The 25,729-nt window shown below is 41.9% G+C and overlaps 2 protein-coding genes across 3 annotated transcripts in view; one reads left to right on the forward strand and one right to left on the reverse strand.

Moving 5' to 3' along the window:
• Positions 1-12,891, forward strand: part of KIAA1549L (KIAA1549 like) — a 130,430-nt gene extending 117,539 nt beyond the window's left edge. For both annotated transcript variants that reach the window (XM_032748514.3, XM_041716417.2), the window contains exons 18-21: positions 1,340-1,437; positions 2,173-2,318; positions 6,066-6,214; positions 9,283-12,891. In XM_032748514.3, the coding sequence (XP_032604405.3) occupies positions 1,340-1,437; positions 2,173-2,318; positions 6,066-6,214; positions 9,283-9,564 (675 nt within the window). In that variant the 3' untranslated portion in view covers positions 9,565-12,891. The remainder of the gene's footprint in view (positions 1-1,339; positions 1,438-2,172; positions 2,319-6,065; positions 6,215-9,282) is intronic.
• Positions 12,892-20,044: 7,153 nt separating this feature from the next.
• Positions 20,045-22,020, reverse strand: C5H11orf91 (chromosome 5 C11orf91 homolog). The gene is made up of 2 exons (XM_030273410.4): positions 21,534-22,020; positions 20,045-20,253 (listed from the first exon to the last, which is right to left on the reverse strand). Exons 1-2 carry the CDS (start codon positions 21,886-21,888, stop codon positions 20,186-20,188), a joined length of 423 nt encoding a protein of 140 aa, XP_030129270.2. The 5' UTR covers positions 21,889-22,020; the 3' UTR covers positions 20,045-20,185.
• Positions 22,021-25,729: the final 3,709 nt, after the last annotated feature.

Below are 25,729 nucleotides of genomic sequence, written 5' to 3' on the forward strand. Positions count from 1 at the left end.
ATCAGTTTGATAAGTTACTTTTTTGTTGACCTAGTTTTGCAGGTATTTGAGAATGAAGGCATTTGGAATATGGTCTAAATGTGTAATTTTACAAGATGATTACAGAAAGATAGTGTTTTCTGATATATAGTGTGGGATTTATATTGCCAAATTCCAATCTAAATGTAGGTGGTAAGTCTGAAATAATCATGTAAATCCTGTGGGCTCTTGCTCTGGGCAGGAGATAGAGTGTGACTCATTCCATGTGTTTTAATGTGCTTTTAACTTTCACTGCTGCTTGTGGAGGAGCTTCTCTGGGTAAACCAGATACTTCTTTTTTAGGGGGCCAAAGTCCCACCATTGGACTCCATTTTTTTAGTCAAAATGTCAGTGTCTTGATAGTGGTCAGCCTTTCCAAAATTTGTTATTTGTTATTCCTCTGATTTTATCTTTATTCCCGTGCATTGCTCTGAAGCATTGTCATGCCAACTACAACTGAAAAAAAAATCACAACTAAATCATAAAACAAAAACCAATAGGAAAACAAAACCCTCACCCATGATGTAGTGAAGCATCTAGTGAGATATCATTCCTCTAAGTGTATTTGGAAAAATTATGGCCTCTAATCTGTAGTAGTGCAAGCAATTTAGGAGGAAAATTTTGTCCTTCATGTCATTTCTTGGGTGCTGTGGGTTTCATGCACATAATTGCTCCTTCTTCACATGTATTGGAGATGAAATTCAGAATTACTGCAGGCAAGCTGCTTGATTTTGTGATTTTGTGGGTTGGGCCTGGTGTTCCTCTGGATCAGTCTGCCTTTCCAGAACTGTTTGGAGCCCTTGTTGCTGTTTTGGAAAGTTACAGAACTTGGGGGTTTTTGTGGAAAATTTTCTTTTCATCTCTTGAAGACTGAAAGGAAGAGGTTGAAATACTTGATTGATCACAGGCGGCTTCACCGCAGTACACACTGCTCTGAGGGTTCTTTCTGAATCTTTGAAATTCTTTCCTGGAAAAAGTGAAAATACTCAGGTCTTTTCTCCATAATCCAAAGCAGTTGTTGAGTCTCACATAATCACAACAGATCTGCTTTGCCAGCAGGTTCCAAATGTCACAGAGACAGTGTTTAATATATTTTATTTTAATTAGACTTCATATTGTCTCTGAGCTAATTTTCAGGTTTTCTTCCACACTCAAAAGTTATCAAAGGACTGTAAATTCCAATTATTGTTGATGCCACAAAAAGTTAACTTCCAGTTGGCTGGCACACAGAGCAAGCATTTAATTTCTGATTTTGGTTTGTTTTTCAATTTGATTGAGATCTACTGGTGTTTCAGAAAATATTTATTTTTCTCTGTTGCAGGCTTATAGATTTTCTCAGCTTCCTGAGATGGTAATGGGTTCTCCTCCCCCTCCTGTCCCTCCCAGAACGGGTCCTGTGGCTGTTGCCTCTCTCAGGAGGTATTTATCTGTTATTTTACTTTAGGCATGGTCTTTAAAACCCACTGTCATAATAAGAACCAGGGCAAAACCTGAAGGGGCACTTATAAGGCACTTAAAATATGCATTCATGAAATTAGAAACATATTAGTTTTATTTAATTTTAACACAAAACAAAATTAAAATGAATTTTCTGTTAGCCAGTCTGTGTCAATAAAATCAGGAACTGCAGGCTCTTGTTTCTTTTATAGCATTCTTTGCTCAGCTCTCACAATGGTGTGTTGAGGCAGATAATTCACACTATCATTTTTCTGCTTTCCTGGACTTGCAACGTTTCCAAAGTCCTTGGCACTTCCCCAGTGCAGTAATGTTATTTATCACAGTGGTCTCCTACTGTATGATACCATGTCATGTACACTGTAGAGTGTTGGTGAATGATGGTAAAGCTCTGGTTTTAGTGTTGTATTTCACAGGCATTTGTTCGAAGCAGCAAGCAAAGACCCTACAGGATGGTAATAACATATTTTGGTAAAAACAGCAACCAGGCTAAAAGGGTTGTTTGCAAACTTCTCCAGACTTCTCCAAACTCCTGTTGTGCAGTTGTTCTCCAAACTTCTGTCCTGCCAGAGCAAATTTGGACAGATTGCTCCTCACTGGCTGGTCCTGCTGTAGCTGATAGGTGTGTATGTGGCTACAAATCCCATCTGTAGGTCAGAATGACAAAAGTTTGTATTTTTTTTCTTTCTTAATGCACAGGTCTACATCAGATATTGGCAGCAAAGTGAGAATACCTGAGTCCAGTGGAGCAGACCAGGCCCAGCATCATGACCAGACACCTTTTGCAGCGGGTTCCAGAGCTCCCATGTCTGTTGGCCCACTCGATCAATCGGCTTTTCACTCAGGTGACAAAATAGTGCAGATTCAACTTGGAGCTTTGAGAGCCTTATAAGTGATTTTGGATACAAATGAAAGTATGGGATATAGGAAAAAAGGATGATTGTTTGGGGAAAGACTGTATTGGGTGGGGTTTTTCCTGGTGCAGCTGAAGGAGCCCTCCAGAGGATGGCCTATCCCTTTGTAAGTGCAGCATCAGCTGCATCCCAAAATACTCATCCTGCAGCAGTACCAGGAAATAGCCTTTTCTGAAGGTAGGATCCAGCAGTAATGTCCCAGATGTTCTCTGTTCAAGTATGGCATTCTTCTGGCACACTAATCAGGACTCTGAATTGTTAAAACCCAATAAAACTGTTCCTCTGTACAGCAAAAGGCAGTAGAATTTTTAGGGAGGATATAGAGGGTGTTGGTGGCAAAATCAGTTGCAGTATTGGGACTGCTGTGTGACTTGTTTGTGTTGCACTTTGTACTAACCAAGGAAAGTGGGAGAGACAGGCAATGGGGGAGAAATGAGGGGAGAAATAGTCCAATATTTTTCCAGCCAAGAATATTGATCCAAGTGCTTGATCCCTGTTTCCTCTTGAGAAGTTTAACCCCTACTCTTGTCACAACAGTGGGTTACTGAGGAAGGCAAATTGAAGGTACATGGCCCCTTCCCTTCAAAACACAAAGCAGTGGTGCTATTGCACAGTCAAAGGTAATCTGTTAGCTCTCCACCCCTCCTGTTCTGGAGAATATAGTTTCTGGAGAACTTGTTTCCTAGTTTTAAAGGCCTAGTCAGTTCCTGGTCCTTTGATAAGAGTTGTATTTATAAATTATTGATTTAATCATTATATGAAGCTGATATACTGTTTTTGTGGTGTCTGGATAAAATTTAGCTGAAAAAAAATATTTCAAATGGGCTTCTTATTGGCAAAATGTGTTTTCTTGAAGAGTTATGGAAAAGAGCTTACAATACTCAAAAGAATTTTCCATTAGTTCAAAGCTTTGAAATTAGTAGTTTGTTAGATATTGCTCTGTTAATTTGCCAGAAAAAAAAATCTTTCTTAGCTTCCTCAGAAGTAATAGAGAGTTATCTGCACTGTTTTTGACACAATTGGCTGAAAATCATAAGCAAATGAGCTGTCAATTAATTTAATACAGTAGCTTTGAAGGATCCATTCTGCTCTCATTTTTGTCATGCCTTCTGCAAATGGTGCAGTACCTGAAAGGAGCAGATGCTCACCCTCCCATTTCAAAACATTTCAAGCTTTGAAATATGCCACATTACCTAGACCTCTTCTTTATGTGTGCAGTGATGGGATCAGTGGGATACACTTTTTTATTGGATCCAGTGATGGGGTGATTTTATTGCTGTGTGTTGCTGAAGGGTGGATGCAGTTCAGAAGAGACAAAATTACCTTCCTGTACATTGTGGAGTTTGCCAGAATAATTCTGGGAGTAACTGAAGGAAACTTTCATATATGTCAGGTGCTACAAAAGGCTGTAATACAAGCAAGTAAAGACAAGGACAATTGTCAGAAATGTGCAATTGTAATACCAGGCTTCGAACATTCTGACATGAAAATAAGTTTTTATAGCCTCAATACATGAAGAATCATTGCTGCAGGTGCTGATTTGGGATGTTAATGCTTAATGTCACTCTCAAGCAGCCCAACATCAGCTCTAAGATAAGGACTTTGCAATAATAATTTAGGATGAGGTATGACATCAACCAATTGAATATTCATTTTAAATTGTAAGTGGTTAAATTAAAAGAATGTTTTGGTGTAGAAGCCATGTGCCATGTACAGGAGCAGCACTTCCCTGTACATGTGTGAAGAATGCTCATTTTCAGCCTTGCTAACTCATTTTAAAAAGCAACCTTTGTGCTGTTTATGACCTGGAAGGACAAATGATTGACCACACCTCTTCTCTTAGCCCACCCTCTTCCAAATCATGGGGCTGGAGGAATTGGGATAGAGGTGGTGTGTTTCTGCTTGGAGAAAAATGTGCTACAAACCATATTTTACTCCCCTTCTCATGCCCTGACTGTATCCATAGCAATTCTGGCCTGGGACTCTGTGGGAAGTCATTGAGAAAGTGTAAATATCTGGGTTTATGGAGATGGATGTCACTGGTGGGGTCTTTCTGTCTCTGTGCACCTGCCCATGCAATGTCCCAGCATCTGTCAGAGGAGGCAACATAACCCTCCTGTAGATTGTTCGGGAGCAAAAAATGCGCCAGGGCTGTAAATGAGATTCTGGGGGATGGATATTTGAGGCAGCCAGTAATTGATGCTAATTCAATTATACTCCATATGAATTTCATGGGCCTTCCCATTTTGTCAGCATAGTGGTATCATAGCTGCTGAGAGCAATTAGTAGCAATATTCAAATGATGTGCAGTTGGAAGGGGGAGAAATTTTATTTTCTCTGCATTAATTCAAGTACAGAGAATCTGCCCAGCTGTATAATGTTACTGTGCTTCCATTCCTCAGTGAAAATGTTGGAGATATACTTTGCTGCATTTTTAAAGGGTTTACTGCTTTCATCTAAATGATGTTATTTTTGCTATATTCTGTGAATCTGAAAAGTAAAATACCTGTCCATGTAGTACAACTGAATAAACTGAAAACCTAGTAACTGATGAAGATGATATGCAGCTGTCCCATTGAGGATTTAGGGATGAGGATTTCATGCCCTCAGTGTGATGTTGGTGATTCCCTGCTGGAGTCTGTCTTTGCATGTAAATAGACACTAGAGGAAGCAAGACTTAACTGGGCAAGAAAGTGGTTTGTAGTCTGTTTTTAACTAGGCAAATACATGGAGTTATGATAGCAAAGGGAATATTTCAAGGGAAATATGCACATTAGGATGCTGGTCTTCCAGATAACCCAGTTACAGCCTGTGGATAATCTCTGTACCAAAATTGTTCTCTGCATCTCTGTGGGCCACAGGAATAAACCTTCCCTGAAAGCAGATGTGACCATACCCAGAGATTTGGCTGAAACTTTGGCTCCTTCCACACAAACCGGAGTGCGATAGTGGGATTTTAATCCAGGAGGCTTCCTGAATATTCCTATGCATGCATCTTATTCAAGAGGAGATAAGCCAAATTTGGAATCAACAAATATTTATTTGAGTTTTAGCTGCATAATTTATGGCAGTCATGGACCGTTCTTGGATAGAACCTTGCTATTTTTTACAGAAGCATTGAAGTTTTGTGATGGAATTGTTGCAAGTACAGCCTGTTAAACATATCAGTCATTAATTTTTGTAGTTTTTTTTTTTTTACCTACAGATAATATTGATATAATATAATAATATAATATAGACACTACTAATAATATTAATAATATAGATATTAAGAAAGACTAGGTAAACAGTGAAAAGAGAGGTGCATTACACTGAAATCCATGGTAAAAACAGCTGAAATTTGAATACAAGAAGCAAACATAAGGGGAAAAAAAGCCTTTTCTCTAATGAATCAAAGTTTGGATGAAGATCATTTGTTACAAGGATTAAGTCCTAGAGACTCTTTACCTGAAGGCTGTACGTGGTTATGAGGACAACTTCAAGTCTTGCCTTCTCCAATATTTCCCAGCATTATGAAGTTGCTCTAGTCAGAGGTGGGACAAAAATACCCCACCCAAAACTCCAAACAAAAAGCCTCAACAAATAAACATGAAGTCCATATTTCATAAGCACTGTATTGTGATTTACAACTGGAAATCTCAGCTATTTACAATGCCTACTCTTTTTTTTATTTGACAGGAAACACGGTACCAGCAGTGTTCGCCATTCCAGCAAACCGCCCTGGCTTCACGGGCTATTTCATCCCAACTCCTCCCACTGCCTACAGGAACCAAGCCTGGATGCCCTATGCTGGAGAGAATGAGTTGCCAGGGCAGTGGGCAGACTCTGTAAGCATCCTTGCTTTTCTAACCACCTGTGTTTTCTGTGTTTTCCACAGGAGGGGTTTTCAGCAATTCTTCACTGGTCTGCAAAGAAGCCAAAAAGGATAGTTTTTTTCCTTGAGTGGGAATAACCTCTAGCAGTGAAAAGCTGTAAGAGATGGCTTAGACATAGATACTTCAGCTGTTCATAACATGAACTGTGAGCTTTAGAGGGTGGAATCATTCACTAGGTTAGGGCCTGGCACCTGCTTAAAGTTGCTGGGTTAGATATAATTTTTATTTCCTGAGAAAAGTTAAATTTTTAGATAGACACGTGTCAGGAGAAGGTGATGCTGCCCCTCAAGGCAGCCTTGAGCTGTTTGAAAGTTGAGGAAGCATCTTCAGGCTTCTCTCAAGACAACCTGGCTCCCAAATCTTACCTCCCAGCACTGCTGCAGCCCTGCTGTGCACTGTTTCAAATCCTCCCAAAGGCTGCAGTGACAGATCATAAATTAAATAATTAATTGCACAATCCCAGACTGGAACAGATGTAATTTTTAGCCCAAAGTAAACCTACATTTCAAAGAATTGAAGTTGAAACATCCTAAAATGAATTGCAGTAGTTTATCATGTTTGAAACAATTTCTCAAATGTTTTTTCTATACAAGGAAAAAAAGATAAATTCTTCTGCTTGAGCTCACATCTGGTATTTATGCAGAGCCACTCTGGCTAAAAAACCTGGGAGACAGATTCAATTTCCTTGTGCAAATCGTCAACAGAACATTTTAATGAATTGCAGTTGAAATCTAAGTTGGCTTTGAGCAGCTAAGCAGGAGACAACACAGTCATATAAATGTTCCTGGGGGCAGCTTTTTTGTTGTTCACTCTTTATTACTGCTTCTGAGGCCTGTGAGGAAAAGAATTCAATATGACTTTGAGCTGCAAGTCTGCATTTGAAGGCTGAACTATCAGGAAAAAAAAGCTGTTTATTTGTAAGCTGAGCACACCTGCTGATATGCTCCTGACCTGGGAGGCTTGTGATGTTTTGGTATGAATTTCCTTCTCAGAGCTGCCTTTTAAAGCATGAAAAGCTTTATTTTCCCTTGTTGTTTTGGTGTTTGTTTTTATTTATTTATTTGAGCCTTCTGACATCTTAAATCCAGGAGGCCCATTTTATCTTAGAAATTATTTTAAACTTTTTCTCTAAGAAGGAAAAAAGCCATGAAACAAATAAGGAAATTTTACTTGTCTCCTATTCATTCTCCCTTTTGTATCCCTACTCTTGATTGCAGCCCTGTGGAAAAAGAGTCAGGTATCACTTGTCAAAAGTGGAGACTGAACAAATGGGTCAAAACTGCAAAGCAAGTGTCCAGCCTCCAGCTCCTTCCTCTGGAAGGAGAAGAGTATAACCCTGTTGTGGGTTTCCTTGTCTTCAGGGAAAGAGGAATGGAGAGGGATATAAAAATCTGTCTGAAAAATAACCATGGCAATATAGAATTCAAAGGAAACAAATGTCCCTTTTCACTTACCCATGGCAGAGCTTTAACAATTCCTTGCTACTCAGATTTTCAACCCTCCAGTGGCTTTGCAGAAGAGGTAAAAATATAGAAACTACTGCAGTTCCTACAAGGAATTTTCAAATCTGTCAAGAAATTGTCTTTATTTGAAAATCATTACTAAGGAGCTAGTAATAGCATTAGTAATATAGCACAGTCAGAAAGCCTGAATAAAAGTAAATAATATAAAGATCTGATGTAATACTCAGGGCTTGAATTTCTGCATGTGTCCTGGTTTCTGAGCCTCTGGATTATTGCTTGATCATATTTCCAAGATTTTCTTACAATTATTGAGAACAGAGGCTTAATATCTATAAGATTCTTTATTTTTCACATATTTCTGCTAGGATAGACTGTAAGCAAGGGAGTAGAGGAAACAGGATATATGACCTATTTTATAAACAAAATTACTGTGATATATTATTCTCTGTCACAAATGGTAAGTATTGAAACACTAAGTTTTGTGGGACGAGGCAGCTGTATCCACAAAGCACTTCTTTCCCCAACTGTTGGATGCTGCTTAGTGAAAACAGTAACTTGGTGGCCTCTAGTGGCGTGATCACATGTTGTTCTAGTAAAATCACCTTTGGAAGAGCCTGTTGTAAACTAAACAGAGGTGCTTACATCTGATGATCACTTTCATATCATACCTTCTTCCTACATTTGTCTCGTCACACCAGAATGAACATTTGACATTCCCTTCAGCATTTGATGGATACCCAAGGCTGTATAGAGGATGTGTAAATCCTAATGGTCAGGCTTCAGGCATGAAGCCTTCTTCGAAACTAAGGCCCGTAGATTCCTGTTTTTATAGAATTTTGGAAATCATAAATACTATTTTTTATTTGATGCATTAAAATCTTCTGAGTTCCTAAAAGACTGGTATTGTGTTTCATGGATTTGTGAAAGAAATTTAATCTCTCGCTCTGACTAAAGGGCCTACACGATTGTTTTAGTTTTAGCTAACATGGGGCTGAAATCTGTGGAGTTACAAAAATTATGAATCCCTCACGTAATTCTGTTAGACATGGCCAGAAATCTTGACACTTCTGAGCAGTCAAACATCCCTTTGAATTTCCAAGCTGGTGCACCTGAGTTTATCCCTGTTGTCTGGATCTAGTGAGTTTCTGTTAGGACCAGTGAGACCAGACACTTGGCTGGCATGGATTAGATAGAAATCAGACAATTGCTTTTCTTTTTTAGGCTTTTTGGTGTACTAAAATCATGCTGATTGTTTAAAACTGAAGTGTTTGCTAAGCAGAGAGCACACTTCCAGAAAAACCTTTTCCTTTCGGACTTTTGGAGGTGATGATAAATTAGGACAAGCAGATGTTTTTTGCTACCACAGCTGGGACGTGCATAAATGGCACGTGCCAGGACAGGTGTTTGTAGGCAGAAGCTGGGAATTGTGAGGTTTGCATTCCCTTCACTTGGTGCTCTCTGTCACACCTGACAGTGCCCGGGGAGGTTTGCGGTGCCTGGCGGGCGGCACCGCGGATCGACCGTCGCGTAATCCCGTGCAATTCCAATTCCCCGCAGGTGCCCCTTCCTGGCTACATCGAGGCTTACCCGAGGCCCCGCTACCAGCACAACTCACCCTCCCGGCTGCCCAGGCAGTACAGCCAGCAGGGCAGCCTGCACCCCAGCCTGGAGCAGGCTCCGCTGGCCTCCGCCGCCGCCTCCCAGCAGAGCCTGGCCGACAACGACCCCTCCGATGCGCCACTCACCAACATCTCCACGGCTGCCCTCGTCAAGGCAATAAGAGAAGAAGTGGCCAAGCTGGCCAAGAAGCAAACAGATATGTTCGAGTTCCAGGTCTAATATATCTTCCGTGCACGGTGTTTGTGTCTTGCGACCTGGGGTAGCCAAGAAAGCAACTCCTTTAATTTTCGGCTACAAACTTTCTGTGAGTTGTGCCAAAGCGATGGCATTTTAATCTGTCTGAAAAGTCAACACTATGAAATGAAGGTATGCAAAGCAGAGCAACGGGACTCTGAAGACACGAAATTCCGCTTTCCAGCTAAGGAAAAGCTGCCAGAAACTGTTTCATACTGATGAGATCAACCATATGCAATTGTTTGCCACTTCGTCCGTGCCACAAGAAGTTTCATTTGCAGGCCCAGAGGCAGAGCTGCTGAAAATAACTTCTGCATGCCAAAACTTTGATTCAAGAAGAAAAAACCCACAGAACAGGGTTTGCTGGAGGCCACGGCTGGCATGGCAGTGGCCGTGGTAATTGTTTGCTGTAGGACATTGTACAAGGGGTGCTGATTTCAGCAATGCAGAGTCATTTCAGCCTTTTCATCCCAGAGACTGTATTCAAGCCAAAAGATTCAACATGATTAAGTAATACAAATAAAAGGCCTGTAAATAGCTCCGAGTCTCTTCATCCTATTAACAGTGCAAAGAAGTGAAAGAAGAGAGGACTGTGAAGAAGGTGAATGACATTTCCATAATTGGTGGCTACCTTGTCCCTCAGTGCCACTGATGAGTTATGGAGGAGATTTTATTTTCAGCGTGAGAGAATACAATGCATGAAGAGCCAGAAAAGGATATTGGTGCTAAAAGTTTCCCAGAGAAATGAAAAAAGGTTATTCTTGTTTTCTCTGTAATTGGGCTTTTCACTCTGAATGCATGTGAAGCTGGTAAACCTGAGACCTTTAAATCCTTCCAACCTGGAAAAATGAATACACCTGCTTGGACAAGGAAACCTCTGTTCAACACAGTGCTTTTTTCCCCTCTTTCTTTAACAATGCTATCTACTAAAGCAATGCCAGAAAGTGCTACCTGAAGCTGCAGTTGATTTTGATTGCCCTGGCACGGTGAATGCGCACCCAGGAAGTTCTGAATGTAGAGGACCTAATTACTATATTAACATGTAAATAAGTTAACAGCTACACGGATTAACAAGAAATATGAATGTTCTGTGAAAAAAGAAGCATTGCTGGAAATGATGCTGACTTTATATTGTGCAAGATAAAGGTCACTGATTGTTACACTGCGTTGTGGTAGGAATCCAATCCCAAAAGAAAATCAAACCTCTTGGGATGGGACAGTAGTTAATATTTTGCAGTTGTACAAACTAGTTGAAGGTCATGAGCAGTTGTTGTCAGTTCCTTCAGCAATTAGCTTCAGGAACTGAAGTTGCAAAATTTGTTGTGTTGGGCGTGTTTGATGTCAACTGGAGTTAAAGGCAATGTCCTCCATTTCAGTGGGTTATTTAGTTATCCTCAATTACTATTTTGTCTGATCATTTCATTTCCCTGAGTTTCTTTGGTCTTAGCTGGTGTGAGAAAGGGAACTTGGTTTAGCTTTTTGGCTATCGGTAAATTGAGAGAAGGAGAGAGAAGACTAGAATAGGGGATAGAAGAAGAAATTGATGAAGCACAAACTTTTAAGGCAGAGCTATTTTCCCCCCTAATAATCATATTATAAACCCTGAGACTGTGATGCGTAATTATCCTAGAATATACAGACATCCTATGCTCCAATACCTTGAATATTGCAGAAGTGTTTGGAATGCTAGTTAATCTTTCAATAAATGTGAAATTTCATTTTTATTATTTCAAATCAGATATAAATAAAATGTATTTTTGTAATTTCTATGTATATATGTGCTGTATATTTATATAAGTGACTAGTCTGCTATAGTCAGAAAATTTCCATAAACTAAGTGGGAAAAAAAAAAAAAGAAAGAAAGAATAAACCCCTGATAATTTTACTGATCGATATAAATGTGCTATGTCTGGAGTACACAAATATACAATTGGGTGACTTGGATACTAAACAACCAAAGAAACTAAATTTTTCTTATAAATACAAGTCTAGTAGTAAAAGCTGACTGCTGTCTCAGTTACCTGTCAGCCAGGTAATACTGATATTATCACTGTAATACAACACAGCCAAATTGGGTCAAATTAATAGCTGGCTAAGAGCATCACACTTTGGAGTAACAGCTGAAAAATACTGGGCCAAACTCAGTGTGCCACAGAAAGGTTCTGGTTGACTTCGGTGGGAATTACACTCACTGAGAGCAAGACTCTATTGGGCTTTGTCTATAAAAGCAAATTTCAGTAGACCCCTTTAACAGAATTCTGTTTATTTTTCTGTGATTTGGATCCCTGTAACATAAGTGCAGATATAATGGAAGAGCAGCTGACTTTCATGTAGCCTGAGCTGGTTCACATCTGGCTTGAGCTAACCTGGGAAGTAAAACCTACACCAGGTTGTGTCAGCCACATTCTGCATCAGCTTTACTATCTCAGTTTTTGAATGATTCTTCTATGTAGCCCAGTGAAAATTTGCCAGTAAATGGGCCCTTCTAAGCAATGGGGGTGAAATGTGCTGTGTAATAAATTTCTCTAGCTTAGACTCCACTTTTGCAGGGTTATTCTGAGGCTGAAATTATGCAAGCAGCCATGATCCCATGGATGGGCACACTGAAGCCATAGAGGTGGGAAGGGTATTGTAACAATATATTCCCAAAAAAGTCACAGGAAGCAGGGCATTCCAAATTAAAATGACATCTTTTGGACACTTAGCTCTTTGTAAGTCTGTTCCCATTCTTAAATGGTGGCAATTTAATAGTTCTATTAAAAATGTGTGAGGGTAAAGTCTCAGATATCTTACACAATGAATCTTGTGTCTTGCCATACTGGAAACTAAAGATTTTGGAAAGTATAGAGATGTCCAGGGTAGAAAATGGCAAAACCCCAAACAAAAGCATTTAAATAGCCTTCTAGAAAGAAAAAACCATTTCAGTAGAGTTAAACAAAGTACTCTTCATACTTCCGACAAAGACCTGTTAGAGATTCAAAATTAATTTTGTTTGGTATTATTATGGATGATGTGCAGTCTATTTAGTATTTCCTGAACCATCACTCTGAAACCATTGTGGTGCACTTTATTCAGAAAACCATCTTGCATTCTTCATTCATTATGCCTTTTTATCCTGTTTGTAATATGTTTCTGTAATTTTTTTTTTTTTTTAAGTATAAAGTAAGATTATATCAAGACAGGACATTCCTGGGAAAGAAAAATCATGCTGTAATATTTATACTGTCTGAGCACAAAGCTATGATAAAGTGAAAATATAGTGTACAAATAATTTGTAATATAATAAACATTTTGTATGGCTACAAATTACAATATGGTTTTTCAATACTGATTTCAAAGAAGAAAGTATTTGTGTTTCAAGTTATATAACCTGGTCAAGATATATCCATGCCATTTTTACAGAGAAAAAAAGTAGTAATTTTGCTTTTTCTACTCAATGCCCCAGTTTTCTTTAAAGATATGTTAAATGTTTAGGTGAAAGTACTGTTTACTGTGTACACAAAATGTTGATGTTCTGACCACTATCTGTCTTCAGATTTGTAAATCATCAGTAGGAACAGTTGCAAATGAAACAACAAAAAATTCCTTCTTGGTATGTTTGTTCTGACCACTTTCACTTGGAAAACCATGTGTGACATTTTTTAGTATCAGTAGAACAGTAACTTTAAAAGGATAAAAGGGAACTTGTTGGCAGTCATTTCTTGACTTGTTGGCAGTCATTTCTTGACATATTATCTCTGTTGGAGAGAAGCTCCAGCACTCAGTCTGGAAATATGAGTAATATTTGTATGTCATAATACTATGGGTAGAACTTGATAGAAGTGTATGCAAGCCCTATATATAGAAATGAGGATAGTACCTTCAACACTGATCATTTAGTTTTCAGACTCTCCTTGAAAGATGAGATGCTTAAGAAGTGTAAGATAAAAATGAGAGGCAGGTAGAAAATGCAGCATTGTGTAGAGTGGAAGAATTACTTTGTTTAAGGGCTGATATATTCCAAGCTGACCAGTTTCCATTACATTTCAAGACATCCGACTGTTAAAGAATTAATCACATTTTAATGAATGTTTTTTAGCCCTGCATTGCCAATATAAGAGCTGACTGCCAGTTTCTAGAAATCAGAGGGAGTTTGAAAGCACAAAGTTTACTGAGCTCACAGAAGCCACTGCATTTTGCTGCCCCTCTTGTCCTGTGCACATCCCAGCAGCTCCAAACCCTGTGTCCAACCAGTTTTTGTCCTACTCTTGCATTTCTTACACATTAAAAAATCCCAGTGGCTTCCCAGTCCCTACTGACACGAAGTGACAGAGGGACAGGGATCTTGCATGTCACTCATACCTACTAGAAAATGCAGCTGTCTCTTCATGGGTTAATTTTTAACTCTAGGAATGAGCAACAGATTTCTTTTTTGTTTATCAAAATAATTCAAATTTTTTTTCATATTTTAAGGAGAAGAGTACTCTTTCAGAATGTTTTTTTGAGCTTTTGCCTTTCTCTCGGAAATAAATAATGCAAGACTCAATTTGTGGAAGTGAGATTTATGTATAGGTCAGTAAAGAAATGACATACTGACTTGCTCTTTAAAAATCTTTCAAGATGGCCAAGTCATGAAGGCAAAGCTGTCAATACTGCAGAATCTCTCCTGAGAATAACTGCATTGAACAAGTTTGTTTAGGTAGGCCCTGATTTTAAAAATAGTTGAAATGCCCCCAAATCATATAATATTTAATGTGTTTAAAATCACCTTAAGGTCATATTCTTATGAATATTGTATCATATTCACGTGTATCTATATATGAGTGTGTCAAAAATAATTTTTCAAACCTGGTTCTATTTGTCCATCAATTTGTCCCCATCCATTTCAGGTTCCTTAAGGGGTACAGAGGCAGAAATAAAGAGATAAATCTCAGAGTTGTTCTGTTATGAAGCCCATGAAAGGTGAGAAATGGGCTTTAAATAGTTAGGTGGTCAAATGTATAGTAGCTGTCTTGAAAATAATTACAAGTATCATGAAGAGATGTCTCAGGAATTTGATTTTTTTTCTTTTTTGCATTTGTTAAAAATAATTCTTGTTTTAAGAAGTCTGACTTCATGAATTTTCCACAGTCAGTTCATACCCAAGGAGTAAGCTGTTCCTATAGTGCATTCTGTAAAGAATTTTGTCACTTTAGAAACGGACACTTACCTACTGGGCAATAATGGGTGCAAAGGACTGTAAATCACAAAGAAAGGTGATTCCACTGAGTGCAATATATAGAGAGCAGGTGAATTTCTCTCCCAGAGTATTCCCTCCTCACTGGAGCCCAGAGCATTTCTGTGCTGTGCAAACCAGTCCAAACACCATAACAACCTGTGGCAATCAGTTCAGGCCTTGTGTATCTGACAAGGAGATCTGGATGTAGGTGAACTTGAAGTTTATTCTTTATCCCTGTCTTTATCTCCATGCTGCAATAAGGAAAAAACCTGAAAACTTTATTTTACACCAAACAAATTTTAGTATTTCCTTCTATGACAAAGAGACTGGGAAGGCTTTTCCATCTCATCTTGCTGTTGACTTCTTGTTGCCAGCTGCATTCAACATCATACTTGATAGAAAAAAAATGAGAGTGAAGCCAAGGATTTTGGAAAATATGATAGAACCCTAAATGCTGAGGCCTAAATTTTGATGCAGGATCTAGCAACCCAACAGGAACAGCTCAGGCCTAACAAAAGGGTCAGGTCTGGGCAGTTCTTGGTCTTATCAGAAAGCATGTTTGTCCAGCACAGATACTCCTATGCTTTTTGATTTTTTATCTTCATTGAATGTCTTTCCTGCCATCACTGTGCATTCTGAATTTGAGTTTCACATTGTGCACACAAAGAAATGCACTCTTTACCTCACTGACACCTGGTGTGACAGAAGCAGGAACCAATACAGGACAGAATTTTTAATAGCTGTGGCACTGCATGGCTTCAGCCCATGGTGTGCTTCGTGTGTTCTCCTATTAGGTAACATTTTCCACTGCAATTACTGGCTAAACACCTGCTTCCTTCAAGGAGAACAGGGCTGAGCTAGAGACCCCCCAATAAATTAGCCATCAAGTGTCTTAAAACTGTGCCAGGAGAGGACGGATGCTGTGAGTTTATGGGTGTCTGGAAACTGGGAGATGGAAGCTCAGTTTGCTCTTCTTGAGAATTTTGGAGTGGTCCAAAATGTGATTGTGCCTCAGTGCCCCACCTGTAGGGCAGGGTGAAGGGGCTGCCTCTCCTCACTCCTCTGCTGAAACTCAAACCCTGGACTGCAGTGGATGTTTTAGTAAGAAGCACCATTTATTACTTCATTGAGCTTTGGGAATTGTTCAGGACTATAAAGTACCTATTCCTACCGTAGCATTTCAATAAATGTGAATTTACACGGGAAAAAAAAAACACCTCTTGAAAATATTTCAGTATATTCTAGGAAGCCTTTCCAACAACAATCTCTACACTTTTTTACAGCGATTTACAGCATTTATATCAATAAACTGTCTCACTTCCCAGGCAACAGATCTCGCTTTCCAAGGAAATGAACTTTTCTTACATCTTTGAATTATGGAAAGGACTAGCTCTGCATGATTACAAATATCCATGTTAACTTTGGTGTTCACAGCTTGATTCAATTGAATTGTAATGGCTGTGTCTGTGAAACTTGCTCAAAATTTATGAGTGGTTCAGCTGTAAGTGGGAAAATTAATTTTCTGAAGCTGCAAAATTGAGAGCAAATTTAAAGCTGAGTTTAGGGATTAAATCGAGAGAATAAGAAAATAAATAATTAAAATTTTATACTATGCAATCAGAAGGAAAATTTCCAAGACCTGTTATTTAAAATTACATGCTGATGTAGAGTTTTACATATGATTGAAAAGGAGAGTTTTAAAATGTTCTGGGTCATTACCAAATTCCTGTGTTTTTACTCTGAGCCATAGGGTGATTCTAGAAATAAAGCTTATGAGTACATAGAGTAGTTCATTTCTTGTTAGTGGCTATAGCTTAGCTGAAGTTGTACACGTGTTTTCCTTGGCAACTTTGCACATGAAATAAAATATGTCTTAAAATCTGTGCTGCTACTTATTGGTTGTTCCCGCCGTGTCCTCCTCTTCAGATCCAGTTTTTGTGGTTTTTAATATCATTTACTCACGCCTAAGTTTTGTGCTGTCAGTCTGTAGTAAAAGGAAGAGGAAAATGCAGCTTTTGACAGGGCTGCTTTTGTATAATTTGTGATGCAAGAAATTTGGAATAAAAAGGTCCTTTATTACTACTTTGTAGCTTCAGAAGAAAAAAGAGGCAGGAAATGATCTTACAAAAATAACAGATAAATGAACTTCCTAGTGTAAGTATCACTACTAAGGTTCTAGACAGATGGCCTAGTTAAGATATCATTTTTTGAATGTAAATAAGTATTTATATATTTTATATACCTGCTGTGATTGTGAGAACTTAAACTGTCTCAAGGGGTTTTTCTGGCTTTGCTCAAGATACACCAAAATCTGAGCCTATTTCACAAATGTATGTTTTTAGTGTGCAGAAGAACTCAACTGATTCATGTTATTAATAATGATATGTTTCCTTGGAAAAGAAAAATGCAACACTTATGGAATGCTTCCTGATTGGCAACTCGATTCATTATCTAGATGTCAGCAACCTTAAAAAACTCTACGTGCCAAAGAAACAAAAGAGGACAAGTTTCCCAGAGTTAGGTGCTGCTTCATTTCCGTTGAGATGTTAGCCCTGAATTTTCAGGGCAGGTGAATCTAAAATGCAGCAGACGCTGCTGAAAAGAGAAAAATCATTTCATGATGGCTTACTGCTTTTGGGTTTCCTTTCTAATCTGTCCCTGGACTAATTAAGGCAGCTTGAGTTGAAGATTAATTTAAATTCTAATGATCCATTGTAATAAGGCTGAATATCTGTTTGGAGAATTTTAATGCGGCAAACTCAAACACAGCAGTCTGAAATTTAATGGACCCAACTGTTTGGTATAAAACAATTTAAAGTTGAAATGCATTCTGGTTTTTGAATAGCTTTGTATCTCATTTTGCCCACCATAAAGCAGCCAGGGCCATTTGAGGTTCTGGAAGTGGGACCCAAGGCTCTCCCTGGGGAGCACCTGGGTGTCACTGCAGGTGCAGACGTGGCTCTCTCACTGCCCAGCCCTCAGGCTGTGTGACACTCTGCTTTTTGAGAGCCTTGCTTCGTTTAGGATTGGAAATGGGAGCAACCTACCAATGCTTTGAGATCTCTGCCTATGAATCAAATTTGTAGCCTAAAATTTCTGCCTTGAATGCAATAGGGATAGATTTGTTGAGTCACAAGGCAGCTACATGAAAGAGATCTGAACTGTGCCAGCATCCAAATGTCAGGTTAAGCCTCCCCTGAGCAATCTAAGAGAACAGAAACAATTAAAAAAATGAATGACACATTCTTTGTGAATGAGAAAAAATGTGGTAGGAATGCTGTTCTGTTTTGTCTAATACATGGCTTAATTTTTACAAAAGAAACGATAAATAGATCAGCTTTGAGATGAAACCATAAGCCCTCACATGAGGGCAAATTACTGGATTTAACAAGATCAGGTGGAAACAGAGCAGAAAAGTAAAGGTAAGTGAAATGTTTAGGGGCAGATGAAAAGCAGCTGATGTGCCATTATGTATCAATAGCCTGTTTTTTTCTAGAGGAAGGGTTTTGACCAAAGCATCCTGATGCAGGGATGCTGTGGGTGGCACTGGACAAGGGTGACCATTCTGCTAAGTGCCATGATCCAGATGACTTTTTTCAGGAGATGTGTGACTTGAGGCAACTCTAATTTAGATTACACATTAACTGATGTTATTCCTTGCGTTATCACCCAGTAATTAAACACCAAGTGTTGTTTCAACAGAAAGGCCATATGAAAACCAGAACAACAGATGGAAAATGTTTCAACTGTGTGCCATGGAAAGCAGCTCTGTTTAAGCCAAGAAAACAAATGAATAAAGAAAACAAGTGAATAATGGCTGATGAGAGCTGGATGTAGAGTGAAAGACTTGTTAAAAGCTGAGAGGTAATTGTTAGGAAGCAGCAATTCCATGTAATGGAAACTTCTGAATGTCCTTGCAATAACCTTGGAAAATTTAGGGTGGTTTAGGAATGAAATTGATCTGGAGATTGGGAAAATGAAGATAGTTCCTCTGTTACCTAACTTGATTTTAAAGCTCTCACTTCTCCACAAAGCCTCTGAAGGCCTCTGTGTATTGGCCCTTTTTGTCCAATCCAAATTTGTTTTCCAGTATTTAGTTTGGGTACTAACACAGTTCTCATTTTCATGGTAACCAACAATTTCAGCTTAACCATTCGCATCTTCACAGCAATGAACCATTTCTGCTTAAGCCTCAAAAGCCTGTCAGAGACTTGTTATCCTCTTTCTGCAGAGGGAGCATTGAAACACTGCAGCCCAGATTTCCAAAGTGTTCTGGTGTTCATTTGTAATCATATTAAAATGTGATTGCTGTAGTTTGATGATTGACAAATGGGGGTTATAAACTAGATTTTTTTTTTTTTTTTTTTTTTAGTATAACCTCTGTGTACAGTAGATCAAAATCTGGCTGGAAAGATTGAGACATTATAAGGATGAATGCTGCAATAAACAATAAGAGGAAAGAAAATTTTGATATTGTGTTCTGTTAAAGCATTTCACAGCTGAGCAATTTGAACACAGTTTAAAAAAACAAAGATTAAAATATTCCTCTTAAAAACAAAGCTCTTTCCCAAAATATTGCAGCTTCAGGGTCGGTAACTTTATTATTTCATGCTGCCACCTACTGCTCTGGAAATAGAATAGGAAAAAGCAATGTGGTGTTCTTAATGTGTGGCATTATTTTTGAATATTAAATGCTGTCCAGATCCTGCCTCTGTTCATTTTCACTCGTGAAAGAATGTGCCTTCCAAACATAAGGATGCTGTCACTTCCAAAACTGCCACAGGCTTTAGCCTAAGCACTGTTATCCCTGAAATCACAGATAAATGTCAGTTAACAGCCAATGTCGTGTGACTGCTCTGCTAAAAACCAGCTCAAGCCACAGCCTCTGTAATTTTATGGTACACTAAAGACAGTAAAGGAATACACTGTGATTGTAACAAAGATTTTTATGCTAATGTGAAAATAGTTTTTAAGCTGGTTTATAGGCTTAGGACTTTTGGCCATACTCATTTTCTCAAAATTGCACTTCATTTACTTATAACTAACACAAAGCAAAACCCAACCATATTTTATATTGTCATTTCTGTGTTTCCCAGCTGCAGATATGGACTGCTGGGAATCCTGACAAAAACAGTGTTAATTTCTCAGTGTTTTTGAAGAAAATATTATATACTTCCTGCATAAAGTAATTGGAGGGGAAAAAAAAAAGTTCAAATACACAGTAGTGTTATCAGTAACTAGTATCAGCCAAATAATACACAAAAAAAGTCAACAATATGCCATATTTTTAATTTGGCAAGAGAACAGCAAATAGCGAGTAGAAACCCAATATTGAAGATCCATTAAAACAGTCCACAGTGATAGTGGCAAAATGTCCTGCTGAAATAATCCTCAATATGTTTGTGGACATTACTTCAGGTTCTGCATTGCTTTCATGCTTTGTATCTTCTTTTCTTCCAGCGCCTTCAGGATTTTATCTAAACAGGAATTAAACATAATTTGTCATTAATGATGTCATTAACAATTTACAATAGTTTTAAGTAAATCCAATAGTGTATTAAGCAAACTAATAATCCTTACAATGCCTTGGCTAGCAAATATTTGAAATTAGTTTCTCACAACAGGAGGTATTAAGAATGGAAAGTGGTGTGTATTGCTAGAATGAAAGAAAAAAAAAAAATGCAAACTACCAATCTGAATTTCTTTTGAGATCTTCCTTTGAATGCAGATACCTGATGGAACATTTTCCATGTTCTTATAACCTTTGCACTCCTGAAAGTTTCCTGACTGGCAGCCCGTGACCTTGCAGGAAACAATGAGCATAAAATCCTTTTAGTTGTTGGCCTCGCCACCTGAACTCTCAGTGCCATCATCATCTGCTGAACTATTTTGTATCCTGCATTCTCTTCATGGCAAGCAAGTTGCAAAATTAAGATGCGAAGCTCACATATAATTTAGCTGGAGGGGCTTTGTTCGATTGGTGGTTTCTTTTGGTGTGGGTTATTTTGAGTTTTTTTTGGGGGGGTGGGTGTGTTTTGGTTTGGGGATTTTTTTTATGCTTCCAACTACCCCGGCCTTTTTTTTTTTACATCAAAGCTGATGCACAGCCTCGGGGTCTCATTACTACCCGATCCATTTTGCATGTACCTGTTGTATTGCTCTGGGAAATGGTTTTTCCCTCCCCAGAGACCCCTGTAGCTGCAACCATATTAATTTAACCCTTCCTTCCTTTCTTGACCTAATTGGCTGAGAGCCGATTATCTTTTGCTGAGCAGGAGCCTAGATAAGGCTCTGCTCTTCCCTGTTAGCGCTCTTTCACGTGGGATAAACTTCTTGGACTACATCGGGGATTGGAGCCTCTTTTAGAATCTTTTGCCAATGCCCCTGAAATATTTCCCCCAAAGCCCTCTCCGTTCTAGGCTAGTCTAGTAACTCCGGGGGGCTGCGGGGGTAGGTATTTCATGCGCCAACTCCCTTGAATGATGCCTGCGCTGTTTTTTTTGGGTTTTTTTTTGTTTGTTGTCACTTGACGACTTCGGGGCTTTTGTTTCTTTCTGCGACCATCACCACACCCCTAGTTGGTGTGGCTCCCCTAACCCGTGAGCGGGGAAGCTGACCCGGGAGGAAGGCAGCGCTGCGGGGCGGAGAACCCCAAACCCGCCCCACGCCCATCCCGCTTTGGGGGTCCCTGCCGGGGGAGCGCGGCCGGGCAGCGCGGGGCGGCGGGGCCGGAGCTCCGCCCGGGCTGCGCACGCACACTGCCTGGCGTCGAAGCCGTCGCCGATGAGCGCCGCCAGCTCCAGCTCCTTAAGGCGGATCCCCAGCTCGCACATCTCCTCCTGCAGCTCCAGCTGGGCCAGCTGCGGGGGCCGCCGCGCCGCCTCCCCGGCCCGCGGCGCTGCGGGCGGGCAGCAGAGGCGCGGCGGCTCCGGCACCACGGCAGCGGGCAGCGCGGCATAGCGGGGCGGCCCGGCCGGGGCCGGCAGCGGCTGCCGGGGCCAGCACAGCGCGGCCAGCGGGGCCCAGGCGCCGCCGGCCTGCCGGGGCACGGGCTCCGAGCCGTGGAAGTGCGGGAAGTACAGAGGCGGCCACGGCGGCCGCTGCACGGTCATGGCGCAGCATCAGCGCCGCCGCCGCCGGCCGTTGTCCCCGCGATGTCCGCACCGCCCGGGGACACCGGCGGTTGTGCCCGCGGCGTCCCGGGACGGTCCCGCGAGTGTCCCCGGGACAGCCCCGCGGTGTCCCCGAGGTTGTCCCCGGGACAGCCCCGCGGTGTCCCCGAGGTTGTCCCCGAGGTTGTTCCCGGGACAGCCCCGCGGTGTCCCCGAGGCTCCCCGGGACAGCCCCGCCGTTGTCCTCGGGACAGTCCCGCGGGTGTCCCGGAGGCTCCCCGGGACAGCCCCGCGGTGTCCCCGAGGTTGTCCCCGGGACAGCCCCGCGGTGTCCCCGAGGTTGTCCCCGGGACAGCCCCGTGGGTGTCCCCGAGGTTGTCCCCGGGACAGTCCCGCGGGTGTCCCCGAGGCTCCCCGGGACAGCCCCGTGGGTGTACCCGAGGCTCCCCGGGACGGTCCCGCGGGTGTCCCCGAGGCTTCCCGGGACAGCCCCGCCGTTGTCCTCGGGACAGCCCCGCGGGTGTCCCCGAGGTTGTCCCCGGGACAGCCCCGCGGTGTCCCCGAGGTTGTCCCCGGGACAGTCCCGCGGGTGTCCCCGAGGCTCCCCGGGACAGCCCCGCGGTGTCCCCGAGGCTCCCCGGGACAGCCCCGCGGTGTCCCCGAGGTTGTCCCCGGGACAGCCCCGCGGTGTCCCCGAGGCTCCCCGGGACAGCCCTGCCGTTGTCCTCGGGACAGTCCCGCGGGTGTCCCCGAGGTTGTCCCCAGGACAGCCCCGCGGGTGTCCCCGAGGCTCCCCGGGACAGTCCCGCGATGTCCCCGAGGTTGTCCCCGGGACAGTCCCGCGGGTGTCCCCGAGGTTGTCCCCGGGACAGCCCCGCGGGTGTCCCCGAGGCTCCCCGGGACAGCCCCGCGGTGTCCCCGAGGTTGTCCCCGGGACAGCCCCGCGGTGTCCCCGAGGTTGTCCCCGAGGTTGTCCCCGGGACAGCCCCGTGGGTGTCCCCGAGCTCCCCGGGACAGTCCCGCGGGTGTCCCCGAGGCTCCCCGGGACAGCCCCGCCGTTGTCCTCGGGACAGCCCCGCGATGTCCCCGAGCTTGTCCCCGGGCCAGCCCCGCGGTGTCCCCGCCGCGCCCCGGCCCGGCAGCCGCCCATGCTGGTCTCGGCGCGCTCCCCTCCGGCCGGACGTTGCCCTGTTCTTTCCATCCCTTGTCGCGTCTCTCCCCAGCGTCCTCCCAGTTTTCCTGCGGTAGGGCAGGAATGGAGCCGGCCGAGGGTCAGCGCGGGTTGGAGGAGTCACACCAACTAGGGGTGTAGTCACTGTCGCACAAAGGAACAAAACCCCCAAAGTCGTTAAGTGACAACAAAAAAACTGCGAGCCAATGCTGATGTGAATGTTTTGAAACTTGTCAGATCTACAGATGCCAGCTGCCACCGGAGCGACACTCGGTGCCCTGAAAAGAGGTGGGCACAGAAAAGTAGTGGCAGGAGTCACTCGGTATTTTATTTAAAAAAAAACTAACGCAGGCACCAATCAAGCGAGAGGGGTTGGCACATGCAAAATGTATCGAGCAGTAATGCAACCCTGCGGTTGTGCATTGAGACATTAATTTTGAAGAATTAAGAATGTTGGGAAAGTTAAAATGATAGTTAAATTAGATGTTGCTGACTTAGAAGAAGTAGATAAATAGGCTTTGTTCATAGTTAACAGTAGCTGGATCTTAGATAAGATATCCAGGATTTATTAACTCATTGCTTGTCAACTTTATGTTTGGGTAGCTGTTCTTGTAATGAAAACCAGAATGTGATAAACAGATCTCAGCAACACAAAAACAGTTGCAGACCTCTCATACTTAAGGAATCCATTGAACACAAAAAACTACAAAAATTCATTTGTCACGTATGCATTGGAAAGGTAGAAAGGTCAGAATGAGGAAGACTTATTTTCTTTCTTCATTTTGGAGACCCCTCCGTCCCCAAAATGAACCCCCAACTCATTTCAGGGAACAAAACTATGCATGCTTAATAGTCTTTTTGCCAATTAGCATACGAAGTGGAGCAGAGGAAGTGACAGGGATATGAATATGCATTCATATTTTGTGTATTTCGAGACTTCTGTAAATAAAAGCGCTATGTAATACCTGTGGTTTTGGCAGTGCACAATAGGGAATTATCCCACGTACTGCCCAGTGTCACAATACACGTACACTTTCTAACTTTAAACTGTTAGAGAGTTTTTGTCTGTCTCAGTTGGATATTGATATTAGATTGATATTCATATTTTAGTAAATCAGCATCAGCTTTGATGTAAAAAAAAAGGCCAGGCATAGTTGGAGGCATAAAAAAATCCCCAAACCAAAACACACCCGCCCCCCCAAAAAATCTCAATCCAGAGGTTTTATTTCTGGGTCAGGAATGCAGTGTTGGAAAGGGTGCAGTAAACTCCAGAGGCAGCATTGGTTAAAAGAAGTGAGGAAGGCACTGTCCTAAAAGTCTTTAACTTCTAGAGGATTTTCTTCAAGGCTGTATGTGAAATAAGCCAGCTACCGATGATGGAAGGATGCTGGTGATGAAATGAGGGAAAAATTCATCTTCAGGTGGTTGCACATGGCCAGCTGATGCTCTGTGGATCTGGTGTTCAGGACTGTGGGGGTTTTGGTGGGTGGGGATAGGTGTTTGCCTGCTTCCCAGAATTTTCCATTTTGTTTGTTTCGATTTGAGGATGAGACCTGTCATTAATTCTGATTGGTGATTATTTCTTTAGCCTTACTTCTTTCCATTAAATGTGACACCCCTCCTCCAGCCCTAGGCAGCAAATGAGGGCATTGCTGATTGCTTCTGTGCAACTCAGAGCAGGCCAAAAAGATCTTCTCAGGCTTCTGGCAGGAGGACTTTTGGGATGGATTTAAGCTGATTTGAGGCATTCTGGACAACCCTAGTAATAGAGGTGCTATACCAGTACTGTTGATAAAATAGTGGTGACTGCAAGGGCTGTGGAGGTTAGTCAGGATCAATAAATTCACTTAAATTGAGGTGAAAAACCCACTGCACTGCTAATGGAGCCTTGAGCAGACTTCAACAGTGCACAGCCCCGTAGGGACTGCTGTGTACTCTGGAGTAAATTCCATTTTTCAAGCCTTCTCTTGAAAAAAAACCAAAAAGATTTTCTAGAAGCAGAACTTCTGTGCACTTTTAAGTGCAGTGCTCTGAGCTGTGAGCCAATGCTGATGTGGATGTTTTGCAGCTTGTCAGATCTATAGATGCCAGCTGTCACCAGAGTGACCGTCAGTGCCCTGAAAAGAGGTGGGCACAGAAAAGTAGTGGCAGGAGTCACTCAGTATTTCATTTTAAAGCCCAGTGTTAAGGGTTAGAGTTCTGAGTTAGAGTTTATGCATGCTGTGTTACATGCAGCGTGGCTCAGTATTTAAATTCCAGTACCCGTGCAATCCCAGTACAGGCTGCATATTCTGTAAATGGAACAGATGTATTTGAAATAAGCACTGATCAGAGGAGAAGTCTGACCACAAGATTCTCTCTGGGCAGCCTGTTCCTTTGCTCAGTCACCTGCACACTAGAGAAGTTTTTCCTCATGTTCAGAAGCAGGTTCCCTCCCTGACCTGCTGGCAGTGTTTGGGGATGGAGGGAGGGAAAGTGCACCCACAGGATGCCATTGGCCTTCTTGACTTCCAGGACACACAGCTGGCTCATGGACAGTTTTTTGTCCACCAAGACCCCCAGGTCCTTCTCCACAGAGCTGCTTTCCAGCAGCTTGGCCCCCAGCCTGTACTGGTGCATGGGGTTATTCCTCCCCAGGTGCAGGACCTTTTGGCCTGTGATGAATTTCAG

The sequence above is a fragment of the Taeniopygia guttata genome, chromosome 5 (genome assembly GCF_048771995.1).
Source record: "Taeniopygia guttata chromosome 5, bTaeGut7.mat, whole genome shotgun sequence".
Taxonomy (NCBI): Eukaryota; Metazoa; Chordata; class Aves; order Passeriformes; family Estrildidae; genus Taeniopygia; species Taeniopygia guttata.